At 50.3% G+C, this 17,388-nt stretch overlaps 2 protein-coding genes and 4 non-coding genes across 6 annotated transcripts; 3 read left to right on the top strand and 3 right to left on the bottom strand.

Annotated features, from left to right (window-relative positions):
• Nucleotides 1-97: 97 nt before the first annotated feature.
• Nucleotides 98-4,075, bottom strand: RhiXN_07420 (carbamoyl-phosphate synthase; the record flags this gene model as incomplete). The annotated part of the gene is made up of 10 exons (XM_043327236.1): nucleotides 98-266; nucleotides 316-694; nucleotides 754-1,373; nucleotides 1,423-1,618; nucleotides 1,671-2,220; nucleotides 2,268-2,718; nucleotides 2,768-2,782; nucleotides 2,846-3,072; nucleotides 3,120-3,379; nucleotides 3,427-4,075. 10 exons carry the CDS (start codon nucleotides 4,073-4,075, stop codon nucleotides 98-100), a joined length of 3,516 nt encoding a protein of 1,171 aa, XP_043185708.1.
• Nucleotides 4,076-4,258: 183 nt separating this feature from the next.
• RhiXN_12444 lies at nucleotides 4,259-4,341 on the top strand. The gene has a single exon. It is a non-coding gene; the product is annotated as a tRNA-Asp (tRNA).
• Nucleotides 4,342-4,985: 644 nt separating this feature from the next.
• RhiXN_12445 lies at nucleotides 4,986-5,069 on the top strand. The gene has a single exon. It is a non-coding gene; the product is annotated as a tRNA-Asp (tRNA).
• Nucleotides 5,070-5,336: 267 nt separating this feature from the next.
• RhiXN_12435 lies at nucleotides 5,337-5,419 on the bottom strand. Its single transcript has one exon. It is a non-coding gene; the product is annotated as a tRNA-Asp (tRNA).
• A 377-nt stretch (nucleotides 5,420-5,796) lies between these two features.
• RhiXN_12434 lies at nucleotides 5,797-5,880 on the bottom strand. Its single transcript has one exon. It is a non-coding gene; the product is annotated as a tRNA-Asp (tRNA).
• A 3,168-nt stretch (nucleotides 5,881-9,048) lies between these two features.
• RhiXN_07419 (phenylalanine ammonia-lyase) lies at nucleotides 9,049-17,158 on the top strand (the record flags this gene model as incomplete). The annotated part of the gene is made up of 21 exons (XM_043327235.1): nucleotides 9,049-9,208; nucleotides 9,269-9,462; nucleotides 9,510-9,834; nucleotides 9,889-10,182; nucleotides 10,248-11,410; nucleotides 11,507-11,547; nucleotides 13,078-13,280; nucleotides 13,332-13,477; nucleotides 13,537-13,640; nucleotides 13,692-13,897; nucleotides 13,966-14,157; nucleotides 14,225-14,458; nucleotides 14,726-15,128; nucleotides 15,191-15,205; nucleotides 15,257-15,327; nucleotides 15,447-15,624; nucleotides 15,672-16,227; nucleotides 16,287-16,384; nucleotides 16,440-16,730; nucleotides 16,785-16,995; nucleotides 17,051-17,158. 21 exons carry the CDS (start codon nucleotides 9,049-9,051, stop codon nucleotides 17,156-17,158), a joined length of 5,193 nt encoding a protein of 1,730 aa, XP_043185707.1.
• Between the last annotated feature and the right edge of the window lie 230 nt (nucleotides 17,159-17,388).

Genomic DNA, 17,388 nt, shown 5'->3' with positions numbered 1-17,388 from the left:
TCATTTGTACAATAATTCTACTCATTCACATACAAAAAAATAATGAAACGAAAGCCAGTGAAGAGTACATTAATTGGCATAAGAGCCTTTTAGGTTTCTAGGCGGCATGGCCGACAAATTCTCGCCAAGACTTGACCTCAGAAGGAATGTGGCCCTCAAAATATGGCCGAAGAGCTCCCTCAGGAATCTTTTTCGCTAGGGCCTCGACGAACAATTGCGCACAACGGGCATTATTGAGGAGAGGGAGACCAAAGTCCACCGCATTCCTATTATATCATGAGTGGCGGCGCTTTGTTTATTTAGTAACTGACTGACCTGCGAGCAACGTAATCTTCATCTACAGCATCCTTGCCCCTGGATTTGGCCAAATTGACAACACATTGAATGTTATGCTCGTCAAACACCTCGCGAAGCTTACGCTTGTCCTTGGTAGGGAAGAAAATCCGCTTGCAGGATACGTAAGCGATCGAATTTAAGAAATCTTCGACCTTGTGAGATGAGCAGTAAAGCTTGAAGCCAAGATCGATGAGTTGCTTTGCAACAGTAGCCATCTCAGGTTTCGAGATATCTCCACCAATGAGTACACCCGAGCCAAGTTTGGGTGGCTTGAATCCGGTGGTACTGAGTAAGGATGCCCAGTATGCCTCGTGGACATCCTTGCCAAATGAGGCCACTTCGCCGGTACTGGCCATTTCTGCAAGACGCATATAGTCAGTGTATAAAAGTATTACATAATGGCAATGCTTGACTAACCGACGCCAAGGAACGGATCAGCTCCACCCAACCTTGTCCATGAGAACTGAGCGACCTTGACGGAGTAGTAATCTCTCTTCTCTTTCATGATATCAACTGGTTCTGGGACGTTCTCTCCGGTAATTGCCGCTGTCGCGATCTGAATGAAATTCTTTCCTAGGACCTTGCTCACGAAGGGGAAACTCCTAGAGGCACGCAAGTTGCATTCGATGACTTTGAGCGCTGAATCCTCTCCTTGACCCTTTTCCTGGCGAATAATTTGCATGTTGAATGGACCAGATATTTCAAAGGCTTGTGCGACCTTCTCGGCAATCTCCTTGAGCCGGGCCATATCTGATTCGGGGATAGAGAAAGGAGGAAGCACGAGAGTAGCATCGCCAGAGTGAACTCCTGCGTTCTCCACGTGCTCGGAAACGGCGTGAATGAGGAGTTTACCCTTGTGGGCCACAGCATCTACATCGATCTCTTGCGCCCCATCAATAAATTTGGTAATTACGACTGGGTGAAGAGGAGACACAGAGGCAGCGGCGGAGAGATGGTGCTCGAGTGTGGACTCTTCGTATACGACATTCATAGCAGCGCCAGATAAGACATAAGAGGGACGAATGAGGACAGGGTAACTACATGTCCAATTTAGCGACTATGACAAGTGAAGAAACCAAAACTCACCTGACGCGATTGGCGAACTCCTTGGCAGCTTCGAGACTAGATACTTCAGCCCACTCCGGTTGGTCAATCCCAACCTTATCGAGTACACCGGAGAACTTATGTCGGTCTTCGGCCATGTCAATCTGTGCCGGGTCGGTACCCAACACCTTGATTCCAGTTTCCTTCAACCTAAGGGCAATGTTTTGAGGCAATTGGCCTGAGAAGCGTTTAGCTTGATTTCATACCGAGCATAACAATTTTTGACTTACCTCCGACACTGACAATAATACCCTGAGCCTTCTCAAGCTCATAGATATCCATAACACGCTCAAAGCCAAGCTCTTCAAAGTACATGCGGTCAGCTTCGTCGTAATCTGTCGAGACCGTTTCCGGGTTGTAGTTGATCATGATCGTGCGACGGCCTCCCTCCCTAAGTGACCTCGCACAAGTCACTGCGCACCAATCAAATTCAACGCTGCTCCCAATACGGTAGACACCGGATCCGAGTACGATGGTGCCGTGTTCGTCAAATTCAACATCGTGCTCTGAAGCGTTGTAGGTCGTGTATAGATAGTTGGTGTGTGCTGGATACTCAGCGGCCAATGTATCGATACGCTTGACAAACGGTGTGACACCCAGAGACTTCCGGTGAGCCCTGGCTTCAGCTTCGGTGCTGTTGGTGAGCGTTGCGATTTGTTGGTCAGAGAAACCCATCTTCTTTGCACGGCGCATAAGATCTTCATCGATTGCCTTGAGAGAACCTGCCGCTTGAATTGTTCGGTTAGTTTGGACGATATTGTCGATTTTGTAGAGGTACCACTGTTTCAGAATAAGAAAGGTTACTGCACGCCCAGTGACCAACTTACCTTGTCGATCTTGGTCAAATCATGGATCTTATCCACCGTATATCCACAATTATACATCGCGTGCGCAATTACGAATAGGCGCATATCTGTTGGAACACTCAACGCCCGGTCGAGTTCCGGGCCAGCTTTCGGCTGTGCATAGGCTTCGAATCCAACCCAACGAGGGTCAACTTGTCGGATAGCTTTCTGGAGGGACTCCTCCCAGGTCCTGCCAATAGCCATAACCTCACCAACGCTCTTCATCGAAGATCCAACCTCGCGATTAACCTGAGAGGAGAACTTGGCGAGATCCCACTTGGGAATCTTTGTGACGATGTAATCGAGCGAGGGTTCGAAGCAAGCGGTTGTAGTTTTCGTGACTGCATTTGGGAGTTCGGGTAGAGTATGTCCTAGAGCAATTTTGGCTGCAGTGTAAGCAAGGGGATAACCAGTCGCTTTGGAGGCGAGAGCGCTGCGTTTAGGGTTAGCTAATAATTGCAAAGATTTTTCATATGACTCACCTAGACCGGCTGAGGCTATAAAATTGATCGAATTTGAGTTACGATGCGAAGAATCAAAATCCAATTTGATCGACGCACCGGGCATTTACCTCGATGACACAATATTCCCGGGAATTGGGATTGAGGGCGTACTGAATATTGCACTCGCCAACGACCCCCAAGTGACGGATAACTTTGAGCGCAGCAGTGCGAAGCATATGATATTCATCGTCGTTGAGAGTCTGACTTGGGGCCACAACGATTGAGTCTCCAGTATGTGTGCCCAAGGGGTCGAAGTTTTCCATGTTACAGCAGATGATTGTGTTCTGTTGGAGAATGAGCCAACGCTTATGAAAGCGAACAATTGACTTACATCCGCAGCATCACGAACAACTTCATACTCGAGTTCTTTCCAACCTTTCATACTCTTCTCGATAAGTACTTGAGGGCTGAGTGATAGCGATTTGGCTGCAAGGTCACGCAGCTCATCAGGGTTGTTGGCGAAACCTGATCCAAGCCCTCCCAGAGTAAAGGCAGAGCGAAGAATGACAGGGTATCCGATCGCCTCCCCGGCGGCCAATGCTCCATTGACCGATGAGACGGCAGTTGACCTCGCGACAGGGATATCGATTTCTGCCGTACATCGTAAGATTGATAACGATTTAATTCGCAACACTTACCGTTCAAAGCCTGAACGAATAAATCCCGATCTTCCGAGACTTCTAGGGTTCTAATCGGTGTTCCAAGGACTTTGATCCCCAAGCGCTCGAGTACACCCATCCTATCGAGCTCTATACCAACGTTAAGGGCGCTTTGACCACCAAAAGTGAGCAAAACGCCATCAGGGCGCTCCTTTTCAAGAACATATGCTACATAGTCGGGAGTGATAGGCAAAAAGTAAACCTCGCTTGCCAATTGATGAGATGTCTGCCAAGTCGCGATGTTGGGGTTGATAAGAACCGCCTCGACACCAGCTTCACGCAAGGCCTTCATCGCCTGGGATCCAGAGTAATCGAATTCCCCGGCTTGGCCAATGCTGAGACCTCCGGAGCCTACAACAACAACTTTGCGAACATCTGGCCTATGTAGTTGCGGGAGTACTCGAGCCGAAATCTTGCGGGCAAGCTCAGAAGGAGAGCTAAGCACATGGTCATTTTTGGGAGCATAGTCCCCAACAGCCGGTGCGGCGACAGCCAGAGTCCTTGGGCTCGGCGCTATCCGCAAGGGCCTGGATACATGCAAGGATCGATTGAGGGGTAAACCTAGAGATGCAGGCGCCTTGCGCCCCACTGCTGCAGCGGTTCGAGCTGCGGGTCGAGCGAAAGCCATGTCGTATGAGGAGGCAGAAAAGTTGAAGTTGCAGCCGAGTGACTCGAGCAAGTCCCAAATTATAATGCAAATTCCTGCGGCGCAAGGGTCATCGGATTGATCGGACTTTGCGCTAATCTTGCCGATACATTACTGAACTGCTGCTATCATTCTTATACCGCTTTTTTAGGTAGATACAACAGATTCTCAGTGGTCCAACGGTCAAGACTCGTGCCTGTCAGATGCTCTGTTCGCACGCAACCGGGGTTCGACTCCCCGCTGGGAAGATCTTTTTTACTTTACTCTCATCACCACACTCATGCTACTCAGAAATTTATTCTCGCATTGATATCGGGTTCGAAAACAAATAACAAGTTATGATTTACTCTTATTTTTGACATCCTCCCTCTCGTTGGATAATTCTGATTACGCGGTATTAGCATATTGTCTGGTAAATTAGCCCAGCTGTAAAGCGACAGCATAATTCATACAATGCCGTGACCACGCCTTATGGGAGAGAAGTTGATTCTAATCTGGCTTAAAAATTACGCAGACAGTCAGATGATAACTTAGTTGTGTCGTATTATATACAGTGCAACCATGTGATCATATTAGCGCCAGTGATACATTTCTTTCTCTCAGTTGGCTTTATTTTATCCACCCTGCTTCTGGGTTATTCCTCGCGCAGTATTTCAATAATTTAGTTGTATTGAAATTGTATCCTATTACTGGGCCTTGAGCCGGTGCAGCAATGAAGAGGAAGGGGGAACGAAAGGAACGGTAGGAAAAGTATACGACCGGTGCCGGCGGGCGACGAGGGTGGGGGGTCCGTGATTAATCAATTGTGTCTGGCTAATACACGATAAAGCAATTAACAATCTCAACTTCTGGCTGTATACGAATGGTTAAGGTGTTCAATGCACTAAGTGTATTCTCAGTGGTCCAACGGTCAAGACTCGTGCCTGTCACTTAATCCTGCGCGCACGCAACCGGGGTTCGACTCCCCGCTGGGAAGTAAAGTTAAGTTTTTAGTCCGAATTCCAAAGGCACATGGTGCAACGTTTAATCGAGCAGAGCTTGGAATCCTATCAAAAAATACAGATAGATGGTTCAGTCCATAGAGATTATCTTTAGAAACCATATCATTGGACTAAACGTGCAATGACAAAGTGCGAGCGCGATTTTTGATCTCAAAGTATAGGTGATTGAATACGAGGATGTTGAGTCATCCAGAGGCTTTCGCAAGCATTTGGAGGAATAACCAAAAATACGAGTAAAAGATCTTCCCAGCGGGGAGTCGAACCCCGGTTGCGTGCGAGCAGAGTATCTGACAGGCACGAGTCTTGACCGTTGGACCACTGAGAACTCGCTTAGAAGGCCTAAGTATAATTTAACAATAGCTTGCAGTTTGACTTTCAACTGGCTGTTGGTTCAAGTCTAATTATACATCGTCTCATCATAAGTCAATACCAAGTCACGTATTAGGATACGTTACCATGTCATATGTTGATTTATCAAAAAACATCCTCAAATTCCATATTTCCTATCAAATCACGCAATCCATTGAGCTCAGAATTTCTCAGAATACGATCTGTGCATAGGATTTAATGAATAAATCCATATTGTAGGCTAAACGATTTGATGTCAGAGCCTCTCATGTTAGAGGGATGTATTGTAAGGATGTATAAAACTGGCTCAACAATATTGAGTAGAATTGTATGTAGCAATCGTGTAAAAAGGAACTTCCCAGCGGGGAGTCGAACCCCGGTTGCGTGCGCGCAGGATTAAGTGACAGGCACGAGTCTTGACCGTTGGACCACTGAGAACTTGCCAAGTACTCCCCTTAGATATATCCAGACGTTTTAGAGGTAAACATTTAACTCCATGTTTCTCTCATACCTTCATACCTCATACTTCCCAAACTTGCGCTTTAATATTGTTGTTTACTGAGGTAGGTCGATCTTACCCCTCACCCAGGCGCGCTCGTGATGCGGTATAAATAAATACATAAACGAAGATAGATGCACGGTCACCGACCATAGCTAAGAACAGACCGGCGATAGGTGGGGAAATTTCCGCGGTTACGAAGCGGCAAAGGTGGAGCTAATACACCCGACCGCGAGTGAGGCTTGCGAGTGGGTGGCCCAAACTATGCCCATAGCGGCTGATGTAGTAGGTGGGAAAGGGCGAGTACATAACAAGGACCTAATAATACGAGTATAATCGAGACCGCGAAGTGGGCGAGCTGAGTAAAAGAGGGTATGAGAGAGTGCAGCATCTTACAGAAAATGCTGGGATCTGCGAGCACTTGGGAGCACCTATGATTCTCCGTACACTCGCCGAAGCTTGGAGATAAACCCCAGCCATTGTACGCCTTACTTAGCTTAGAATAATAAGTATCGCATTAATCTTCTAAGATGAGATAAAAGCCAGTTGACTAAGGTTCTGTGGAGGTTAAGCGTACGGATAACCATGGGTGCTCCCGAGCGCTCGCGAAGCCTAATGGTTTTTGTAAAGCATCGATATTAATGTGCGTGAAGATAATCACGTCTACGAGTTGTGAGCGGTTTGCCTGGTTCGCATGTAGCTCTCGTATTGGTTATATATGGACGTGTATTGAAAAAATCACGTGACTGGAGTGGAAGCTCCGACTAAGTCTCGGTTGTATATCTACGCAGGCATAATGCACAAAGCACCAAACGTCCTTTTTTTACTTGTCATTACTCCTAGCCACTGCCTGAGTGTTCCCCTAATTTTCAGCCACTCAGGGGAACGATACCCTGGAGTTTTAAACCCTTGCTTCTATGCATACACCAAATAAAGAGAGGCCCCCTATCTAACCACTAGCGCACGAGATAACGCAGCCATTGCGAGAGGGAATAGCCGGATAAAGAGTGTCCTGCTTTTATTTGGCCACCGAGGTAACAATTTCTCAAGTGTTTTATACGTAGGGAACACGTTTCATGACGCATTTCTAGGAACTTATTTGACATTTTTTGGAATCCCTGTACCAACAGGTGATGTTCAGCAGCCACCGCGTTCGGAGCTTGAGTCATGAGGCCAAGCCGGCCCTTGCACCGGGGAATGTACCGGAAATAGAAGAATGCGGCAACGGCGGTTGACGAACTCACATGATCCTTTATGCAAATAGCTAAGTTTAGTCGTGGCCGGAAAGGTACTGTATCGCAGCGTATGTGTCCAAGACTCCAGCAGCTAACCCGCGTTTCCACGTCATACAGGCATCCGTCATTAGGATAGGGCGGAGAGGCCGCAACAGATGACATGTGTGGTGCTCTTGTTCTTCGCCGCTCAGTAGCTATTGAGATATAGTAGTGATTAAAATTGCACGGTCCCGAGCAGAACACCCAGAAGTACCGAGCCATCGAATACTGAATTAATTTCGTCATTGTAATCAAATGTATTCCAAACTATCAAAGCATGGACTGTGACATTCTAGCGGGTCAATTGCACTCAGCCTCAATGGTGACTCTATATGAACTAACCTATAGACATCAAGGGCTTTGACTGGGCGCTGGTATCGCGCTAATTCATAACTTGGGCTGCGTAGTTCAATATCACCCTGGATCTTCGCGCATTGAGCCAGAAAGAACGTCAGTGTATCGCAGCAGTAGTGAGCTTAGAGTTGAATACTTTCTAATCAAACTGTGAACCATGTTAAAATCTATGTTTAAGGCCGTGATACATGCTTCAAGGAAACCAACGTGGTCATCTATTGGGCGACTCGTGTTGAACGCCATCGAGGCCAATAGGGCCGACGTGATTTTCAGGGTTGAAACTCCAACGTTATTTAGTTGGCCGATGTTGGAATTGACCAAAGCTAGTGAAGAGTGGCGGGTATTGGCTTATGGGAGCCAAAGCGCATAGGGAACTGTGAGTAAGGTTTCAACGCTCTAGCTTGTCAGTAGGCACGTAAACTCGTGGATCGGATACCTCCACCAGCCAGTCGACCCTGCAAGCTAGAACTCGACCCTCGAATTGGGGCGTAAACTTCGGATCAGACTTAGGAGCAGCTCCATGCGCATAGAGGAATTATGACGATCGCTCGCATGTAACCAAGTATGCTCGCGGTAGGCAATCACAAGAAATCATGCATAGAAATTTGGATCATATGTGTTTAAATGGAAGTCCTCAAGCGATGTCACCGCGTAGCTCCTAATAACAGAGCGCTGAAACAATGGGCAACCTTGCGGGCAGAACCAGCGGGTACGGCTAGGTTGACATTCAGAAGTTGGAAGCTTTCGGAGACCCAGAGGGAAACGGGGAGTAATTTCTTGGTGATTCTATAGGACGATAGGTAGGTGAAAGAGAGATAGGAGCAGAGCACAAGATAACGGCCAAAGATAAGAGTAGACAAAAAAACAATATATATTAATCAGAGTCAGTCTTGATGTAGTAAGTGCTGGGTCATGCTTATGTAGTCGAGTGCAGAACTAAGGGGGAGGCGAGGCATAGTGCGCCCTTGGTGGTTGAGTACCTGTTTGCTGACATCAGACGGAGTGTGAGTGGATGGCCAAGTCTTTCAAAAACACCCCCACACTCCTGAAGTCGGCCGGATCATAAGAAAAAGAAACCGCGCGGTGGGCGATGATGAAATCCAGTCTATCATTGCTCACTAAAGCGCCCAGGACAATCGTCGATTACCTCGGCGGATCTTGTTATAGTGTAAATTGTTACTCACGATCCTGGGAGTATGGCCATAGTGGACATAATAGGCACAACTTAGTTTCTCGGAACGGCTTCCCGCGTCACTTAAGCTCTCCGGTCTCTATTTTGACCTCATCATGTGGTATGATTCTTGCTAGATTTTTTTTCGGTGTTGTCGATAGACCACGGGTCCCTGTGTGCATCTATTGTCAACAGGAGACGTAAACTTTTCCAACAGATTGGGGGGAGTTGGATATATATACCAGAGGCTGGACACAGATATTCTGCATCCCACAGTCTCGCATCTCCACCACCACTCAACCTTTACGATGATTATGGCCGTCGACGCTGTTCCCTCCTCTACCACTAATGGCTACACCAATGGCTTTCATAAGCCCACATTGCCACCCCAGCCTACTCGACTCCCTCTACAAGCGCAACGATGCTTGAGACTTTTATCACCAGCCAAGATACTTTACAGTCCCACAAGTGCGTCATATTTTTCATTTTAGGCATCTTGATTTGCATACTGACATGTGTACAGATCAGGCAAGCCTGTTATTGTTAATGGCCACAATTTGACCATCCCTTCGGTCGTTGCTGCTGCTCGCCACGGTGCTCGTGTGGCCCTCGATGACTCCCATGACATCAAGTCTCGCATGACCAAGGCTGAGAATGCTATTGAAGACAAGCTCAGGACTGGCAAAGTGTTTATGGTATTTCCACCGGATTTGGTGGTAGCGGTAAGCTCTCACTTGATCCACACACGTCGATCCTTTTACTCATTTAGCACATAGCCGACACTCGTACCAGCCAGCATCTCGCGCTTGGAAAAGCACTCCTTCAACACCAACATTCGGGCATCTTGCCTTCCTTTACGCATCCCGGCCACGTCGCCGAGGACAAGCCCGAAGCACCATTGCCCCTCTCCGACCCACTTAACACTCTTTCGATGCCTGAGTCCTGGGTTCGTGCGGCTATGCTTATCCGCATGAACTCTTTAATCCGTGGCCACTCGGGTGTCCGGTGGGAGCTCCTCGAGCGTATGGTATCCATCCTCGATAACGATATCACTCCTCTCGTTCCTCTCCGCGGTAGCATCAGTGCGTCGGGCGGTAAGTCTTATCTCTACCCCAGGTTTTCGCGGGTCTAACCGTGCCGTTATCTAGACCTTTCTCCTCTCTCCTACGTTGCCGGAACCATCTTTGGCAATGAGCAAATCCGCTGCTACCACGGCAAACGAAATGGCGAGCTCCCTCGTCAAATCACGTCTTCGCGCGCGGCGCTTCAAGCCGCTGGTATCGAACCTCTCAAGTTGGCCGCCAAGGAGCATCTCGGTCTCCTCAACGGCACAGCATTTTCGGCCGCTGTTGCCTCGCTCGCGCTCAACGATGCCGTTCACATGGGTATGCTCGCCCAGGTCCTCACTGCTATGGGCACCGAGGCCCTCGTTGGTACTCAAGGTGCGTCGGTGCCTGGATTCCAAGGTCTTATCTTGTGCGGGGAACTGAAATTGAATTTTACGTAGGCTCCCACCATCCATTCATTCACGCGGTCGCACGCCCCCACCCTGGACAGGTCGAGGCTGCTAAGCACATCTGGGACTTGCTCGAGGGAAGCAAGTTGGCTCAGCTTGGTGAGGAGAAGGAAATAACCATCGAGGAAGACGAGGGCAAGCTTCGTCAGGACCGGTACCCTCTCCGCACTGCTCCCCAATTCATTGGACCTCAACTCGAGGATATCCTCCATGCCTGGTCTGTAGTGACCCAAGAATGCAACACCACCACCGACAACCCCTTGATCGATGGTGAGACCGGCCACGTTCACCACGGTGGTAACTTCCAAGCTATGGCCGTCACCAATGCGATGGAAAAGACTCGCTTGGCGTTGCACCACCTCGGCAAGATTCTATTTGCTCAATCGACCGAGTTGCTCAACCCTGCATTTAACCGTGGTCTTCCCCCTTCGCTCGCTGCCTCTGACCCATCGGTCAACTACCACGCCAAGGGGCTCGATATTGCTAGTGCCGCATACGTTAGCGAGCTCGGCTTCCTCGCCAACCCTGTCTCGACCCATGTCCAGAGCGCCGAGATGCACAACCAGGCCGTCAACTCGCTCGCCCTTATCTCTGCCCGCGCGACCGTCCAGGCACTCGACGTCCTCTCACTCCTTACTGCGTCATACTTGTACCTCGTGTGCCAAGCCGTCGACCTCCGGGCCCAACAGCGCGAACTCGCTACGGGCGTAGCGCAGATTATCAACGAGGAGCTCGGGAAGAACTTCGCGGCCGTCTCGATCGCTTCCGTTCAAGGACCTGTGTTCAAGGCCGTCATGGAATCGTACGAGGTGACGTCGACAATGGACGCTGCTCCTCGTATGCACACTGCCGCAGCGGCCGCTACCGCACCTTTGATCGAGCTGCTTCCCGAGTCTGACTTGGCGGGTATCAAGGCGTTCCGCTCTGCCGTTGGCAACCGCTCTGGAGAGCTCTACGCCCGTTTGCAGGGCGAGTACCTCCGTGGTGAACGCGGTGCTGCGCCGGCTGCCCACTTGCTTGGCAATACCCGCCCGGTATACGAGTTTGTTCGTGTTGAACTCGGTGTCAAGATGCACGGCATTGACAACCTCAACCGCTTCGAAGAGGGATGGACCGGCTTGACAGTCGGACAGAACGTTTCGGTCATCTACGAGGTACGTTTGCGCTTAAGTTTCCTAATTCTGATTGTTATTTTTTTCCCCTTCTTCTTATTCCGGGTGGGCTTACGTGCTGACGATGACGTGATTTAGGCTATTCGTGATGGCAAATTGCAAGAAGTGATTGCGAGCTTGTGGAAGCATTAGAGGCTGTTGAATCCGCCTGTTTTATTTCACAATACGACATTTATTCTCTGACACGCATTTTCTTTTTTGTATTTTGTATGGGTTTTGGTGTCGTTGTGTTTCCCCCCTGGCCTTCTCTAGAACTTGGGGGATCTTCAGAACTTGAGATTTTTTTAATTGTACGCTAGAATTCGAATTGAAGATTGTCTTTTTTCTTATTTGATTTGGTGGATCGGGTGGGGGTGGCGCACGGGTTAATCCGGTTGGATGGGAGGGGAGGGAAGGGGGAATTTCGCCGATTGATCCAGAGTATATGCGCGTTCTTTGGAATTCAGCGATGATGGGAGAACCTTGTCGATTCTGTGACTTTTAATTTCCCGGCGGGCCGTGTCTGTCCGTTCTGGAGTGTGGTCTATATCAAGTATACATTGGAAGTGTTATCAATGTACATGTGTATGTGCACGCCGTAATCGATCAGAATAGTGGAAAATCTTTCCCTGTGGTTGACGTGGGACAGGACGTGGCGTGATAGAGGGCGAGTGAGTGAGTGAGTGTTGGGTGAGTAAAGCATTGTCATTGAAGTTGGGGGCGTTGGCATTGTTGATATTGGTGGTAAAGGTATTGCCGCGCTGGATACGCCATGAGAATACCGGTCGGGGTTTGCCAATGCTATTGTGCGTTTGATGGCGACTGGAAAGATCGGCGGAAAATAGCGTGGATAAAGGTAGCGCGACGAACGTGCGCATACATGTAAACTTGGTAGATCAGATCGGCTACGTCGGTTCGTACAAAGTCTGGGTTATAAAGAAAGGTTTTTGCGAGAAAGTCTGTACGCTAGGCCTCTCTGGACGAGGTAAAACGGTGGCTCGAGTGTATTTTTAATTCGAATCATGTAGGCAATAAGGACGCATAGGAGATCAGTATCGGGAGTGACCGAGGGGTTTGAAGGGAGGGTAGTCGGGAATTGGCGATACGTATGTGTGTGTGTGCCTGACGTTGTGATCCAATTCACATGGTACGTGCGGGTTCTGGATGGGTTAGATGGTGTTATAAATTACCGAGCATACGGTCTAACCGGAAGATAGTTTTTTTTTCTTGCCTTCTCCACCTCGCTCACTCGGGGACTCATCTCTCCCTTGCCTCGTCATTATTGTTTCGAGTAGCTCGGTGTAGTCGGACTGACGTATTACCGTGTGGATTAAGGTTAAGGGACTATAAGCCGGGGAAAGCTGAACCTGGTTCCGGTCATGGTGGATGACATGCGTGGACAGCCGAGTAGCGACGGTGTTCAGGTGAGTGAATATTGGAGCATTGGTTGTTTGTATTTCGTTTTGGGCTAACAAGAATGGGATTTCTTATGTCGGGTTACCTTGTCTGCCATGTGGGGGTTCGTGCGCGGATCCACGTTGAATCAAATTGATTTTATTTGGACGGCGGATCGTCCATGACAAAATCAGACTAGCGACAGTAAGGGTAAGGAATATTTTGTTGTTGCCCTTTTTTTTTTTTTTTCTCCTGCTCTACGACTGGGTTCTCAGGCTGAGTGGTGTTGGATATAAACTTAGTGTGCGACGCGCCGTCGATCAAGTCGTCATCCAACTCGAGCGGAAAGAGCAAGAACGAAAGACGCCGAAGGAACCCGAGTCCGCCATCGATGTACCACAGCGCGCCTCTTCCGAGCAAGAAGAAGGGGGTGAAAACACCGACAACACCGAGCAAGACCAGGTCGATAGCGCCGAGTGTGCGGTCGGGAGCGAGCGACGAGACGTTTGACTCGACGATGACGGCCAAGCCCAAGGACCGGTTTTCAAGCATGTACCAGCCGCCACCGTTGCCCGGGCAGGATCTAAATCCGCACTCGATCTCCGTACGCCCACACGCGATACATTCTCAATTGTCAGCGGCAGCAGTGGCGACAGCGGCGGCGGAAGAAGCATGGTCAGTTACCACGACCAGTCACGTGCACCCTCAAGGACCGCAACGCACGACACCAACAGTGGGGCGAGCACTCGGTCAGCCAAAGGGGATACGCCGCTTGGTTTCCAATCGCGATTGTTGTCCAGGCGCAAATCAGCACCGCTCCACCCGTCTGCGTCTGCGAGTGAGCATCCGCCCCAGGTCCCGCCTGTTCCCTCAACATCGACATGGTAAGCACTTGTCTCTTCCCCGATTCTGGCTCACCATCCCAGCCCCTGCAAAAGGTTGCCCCCGTCGCCACCCTCACCCCCGACTATGTCCTCGGTGTCGTCGGCACCAAGGGATGCGGGAAATCCACGTTTATCCGACTCGCATTCCAGGCCGTCGACCCCGAAGAGTCGCGCATTGTCGCTGCCTCGGCCGACGGCCCCACCATCACCCGTAAGCCCATTGCCAACACCAGTCCGCCTTTGATTCGGCTAAATCGGGCGCATCGCATTCTCTTCCAGTCGCCTGCACAACCGTCTCCCGCGGCACCGCCCGCATCTTCGAGATCGACGCCGACGAGCTCTTGGATGTCTCCGAGCCTGTGTCCGACAACTGGCTTCTCTGGCCCGAGGGCTTCCCCAGGCTCCATGGCCTCGCCGTATGCTATGATGCTTGTGACCAGCGGAGCTATGACCAGGCCAAACAAATCATCGGTACGTCAGCGCCCGTGATTCTCACGCTGGCTTGATAGTTCGTCTCACATGACTATCTTGTACGTAGCTGGTGTAGAGAAGAGCTTTGGCTCCTCGTTCATCACCCTCTTTGTCGCCTGCAAGTCCGACTCGCTCCACGCCTCCGCCTCCTCCGCCCAAGAGCTTCCTCCCACCCACGCCTCCAAACTCGCCAACCGTCACGGATTCAGATTCGTTCAGATCACTAATCGAGGTCCCGACGGCCTTAGCCAGATGGTTCACACATTCCAATGGATGCTAGATCGTATAGGCACTTCCAGGGGTGAGTCGCCTGCCAATCCCCTCGCCCTTTTTTTACTCGGTTGCCTTCCCAATGTGATCGTCATCCTTATCACGTGCTGCCAACCTTGCATTACCATCCAATTACCTATCCAGGCCACCGAAGCCTAGGCAGTGAGCTGGGATAGCATTACGCGCATTATTCGTAACACGTGCTTGGCTTTTTATACCCTCCTATGCTCGAATGCTCGATTTCCTTTCGCCCCTCTTGCCCTCCTCGCCCGGCCTTGCTAACTCATGTTCTGGTTAGGCACTAAACGATTGGTCATTATCCCACGGGGCAAGAAGTCGAGCGGTCGTACCAGTGAGCCCACTCTGCGTACTGGCTCTCGCACCCCCGAGCCTCTCAAAACACCCGAACCTCCTGTCGAACCCACTCTTCCAGCTCGAGCTCGAACTAAATCTGCTGGCGACTTGGTCTCGGCATGGATATCCGATGGTTCGGACGCCCGAGCGGAAAAGGCACCCGTACGTCATATCATTGAGAAAGCAGGAGAAGAGAAAGGATCAAGGAGGAGCATTGGCGAAGAATCCGTTCTCGCATACGGCTTCCCCAAGGTTCCCACTGGTGTCCCGGCTGTCGTGCGGGAAGAAAGGGAACGGGAAGGGAGATCGAGGTTGTGCAGATTCCGACACCTAAACCGAGCGAGGAAGTTCGTCAAATTCCGCCCCTGCAACTCAAGATTGACGGTACACCATCCGAGGCTCCTCCCAGAAAGCCGCCTGCTCCGTGAGTCGTGCGCTGTTCGGTTTAAACTACTAGGCTGATCAGTTCATGCAGGTTGTGTATGCGCTGGGCGACGGTTGAGCAGTTGATTGATAAATTGTTCTTTTGTGGGGTGTCTGAGGATGGTGAGTCTTGGACTATTTTTTGTTTCATTTGGATTCCGCGACCGCCGATCTCCGCGGGGGTCGGGATGCCGACACCTTGCGGCACGATGCTCCTCCCACCATCATTATGCGTATTTCAGCATTTGACGATGACCCTGACAAACCTTTGCGCGCAGAACCCTGGTTCAGTTTCAATTTTTTCCTGACTTATCGGTTGTTCACTACCCCTCGCACCGTGTTGCTCAGCTTCCAAAAACGACTCAAGGAATTGGAACAGTCGCCGGTTGATCCGCTCCTCGCTGGCTTTGTTCAGCAGAGGTGAGTTGTGCGCTGAACTGGGTCGACGAGTGCTAATTCTCGCGCAGATTGTGTGCATTACTGCAGAACTGGATCGAAGACTACCCGAACGACTTTGCTTCGCCCGGCGCGCCAAGCGCACTAGCAGCCGTCGTCCGCACAGCATGTGAAAACACGCACCTGATGTACTATGGGTCCGAGTTTACCTATTTCCTAGAGGAGCTCCCATGCCTCAAGGACGATGCTTTTTCCTGGGCGTACATCAGCGCCGAAACACCGGTCGAGGATGAATACGAGTTTGACTTGGACTTTGACCGCGAGTTCAATTTTAGCCCCGAGGCCGATGGGTTCCCGCTATTCGATCCGAGCTATTCCATCGCGCCCGGTTCGGCCGTCGGTAACGCGGACCATGACGAGGAGCCACCCATGACGGGTCGGACGGCCCGATTCGAGTCTGGGAACGGCGAGTCGATCGGACGGGGACTGAGTCCCGATGCACGACGAGGCGCGTCCCCTGCACTCAAAGCGTTCCAAAGCGTCGCCAAGGCGTTGCTCGAATACAACTGTCAATCGATCGCCGAGGAGATCACGCGCCTCGAGACCGAGTTGTTCTTGAAGATCAAGGTGGGTGTCGTTTTGATTTGCAGAACTTTCTCGGAAGGAAGGTGTTGATGGGTGTATAGCCCCGAGATTGGGTACGACGAGGTGTCAAGGAGGATAAGCTCGGGAAACCCAAGTCGATTGTTGAGATGAACGCGTTTTTCGATCGGATATGCAAGTGGTGAGCATTGGTTTTTCGGGGTTTGGGACTGGGTTTGTTTATGGGTTTTATGTAGGGTCATGTCGATTGTTGTTTCGCTCGATCGTGCGCAGGAGCGTGTACGCTTGGTTACTCATCTGTGCGAAGTTGCTCAATCGCTTCGTGCGATGAACAACTATTCTTCGTTGCGCGCGTTCCACGTCGGGATCAACTGCGTGTGCGAAACTGGGGATGTTGTCCAGTCGCAAGTCGATGTGAATGTATGGCGCAAGTACCAGAGCCGGGAAAAGCTGCTTCGAGTCAACGAGAACCATTTACTGTACCGGATGGCAGTGAAGAATACGTTTGGAGTGGGCATTCCCTCTTTGTAAGTCTCTCACTCTTGGCTGTTTTGCAATCGCATGGCTCATGGGACTCGTAGGGAGGTTCACTCGAGTGACTTGTCGCGTATCGGCGAATGCCCAATACTAATCCCGAAGGTCTCGTTCACTGGGCCAAGTTTACTCATTAGCGAACAACATCATGAGATCCATGCGTTCCAAGAGCGGATCCGCGAGAATGGAGATTATGCGTTTGGTCCAGTCCCAGGATTGGCCAAGTTGATACTCGAGACTGAGTTGTTAGATATGGAGGTGAGTTGGTCCGGTCAGATGAATTGACCGTAGGAGCTTATTGGTTTTTCTATAGACGATATATGAGCGGTGTTCCCAGGTAGACCGAGACCTGCAGCACGGATACCCTGTTCCGATGGCTACTTCTACAGCGAGCCGGTTGAGGGAATACTTGAGGCGTTGAACGCGTCTCCAGATTTTGTTCATGCCCCGGTTCGCTCCCCCCCTTTTTTTTTGCCCAATTTCACGCCCTTGTCTCGATCTTCAAACACCTGCGATCACTTGAATTCGAACATCCAGCCCTTCAAATATACCCACGCACCCCCCGACCTTTTTTTGCATTTTCGTGGATTCCGAGTTGATGTCTATTAAACCCTGATGTATTTTGGCTTTTATGGTTATGCTGTGTATGCC

Source organism: Rhizoctonia solani, chromosome 13, assembly GCF_016906535.1.
Source record: "Rhizoctonia solani chromosome 13, complete sequence".
Taxonomy (NCBI): Eukaryota; Fungi; Basidiomycota; class Agaricomycetes; order Cantharellales; family Ceratobasidiaceae; genus Rhizoctonia; species Rhizoctonia solani.
Note: the sequence above shows the minus strand (reverse complement) of the source record. Positions and strands in the feature narration are given on the sequence as shown.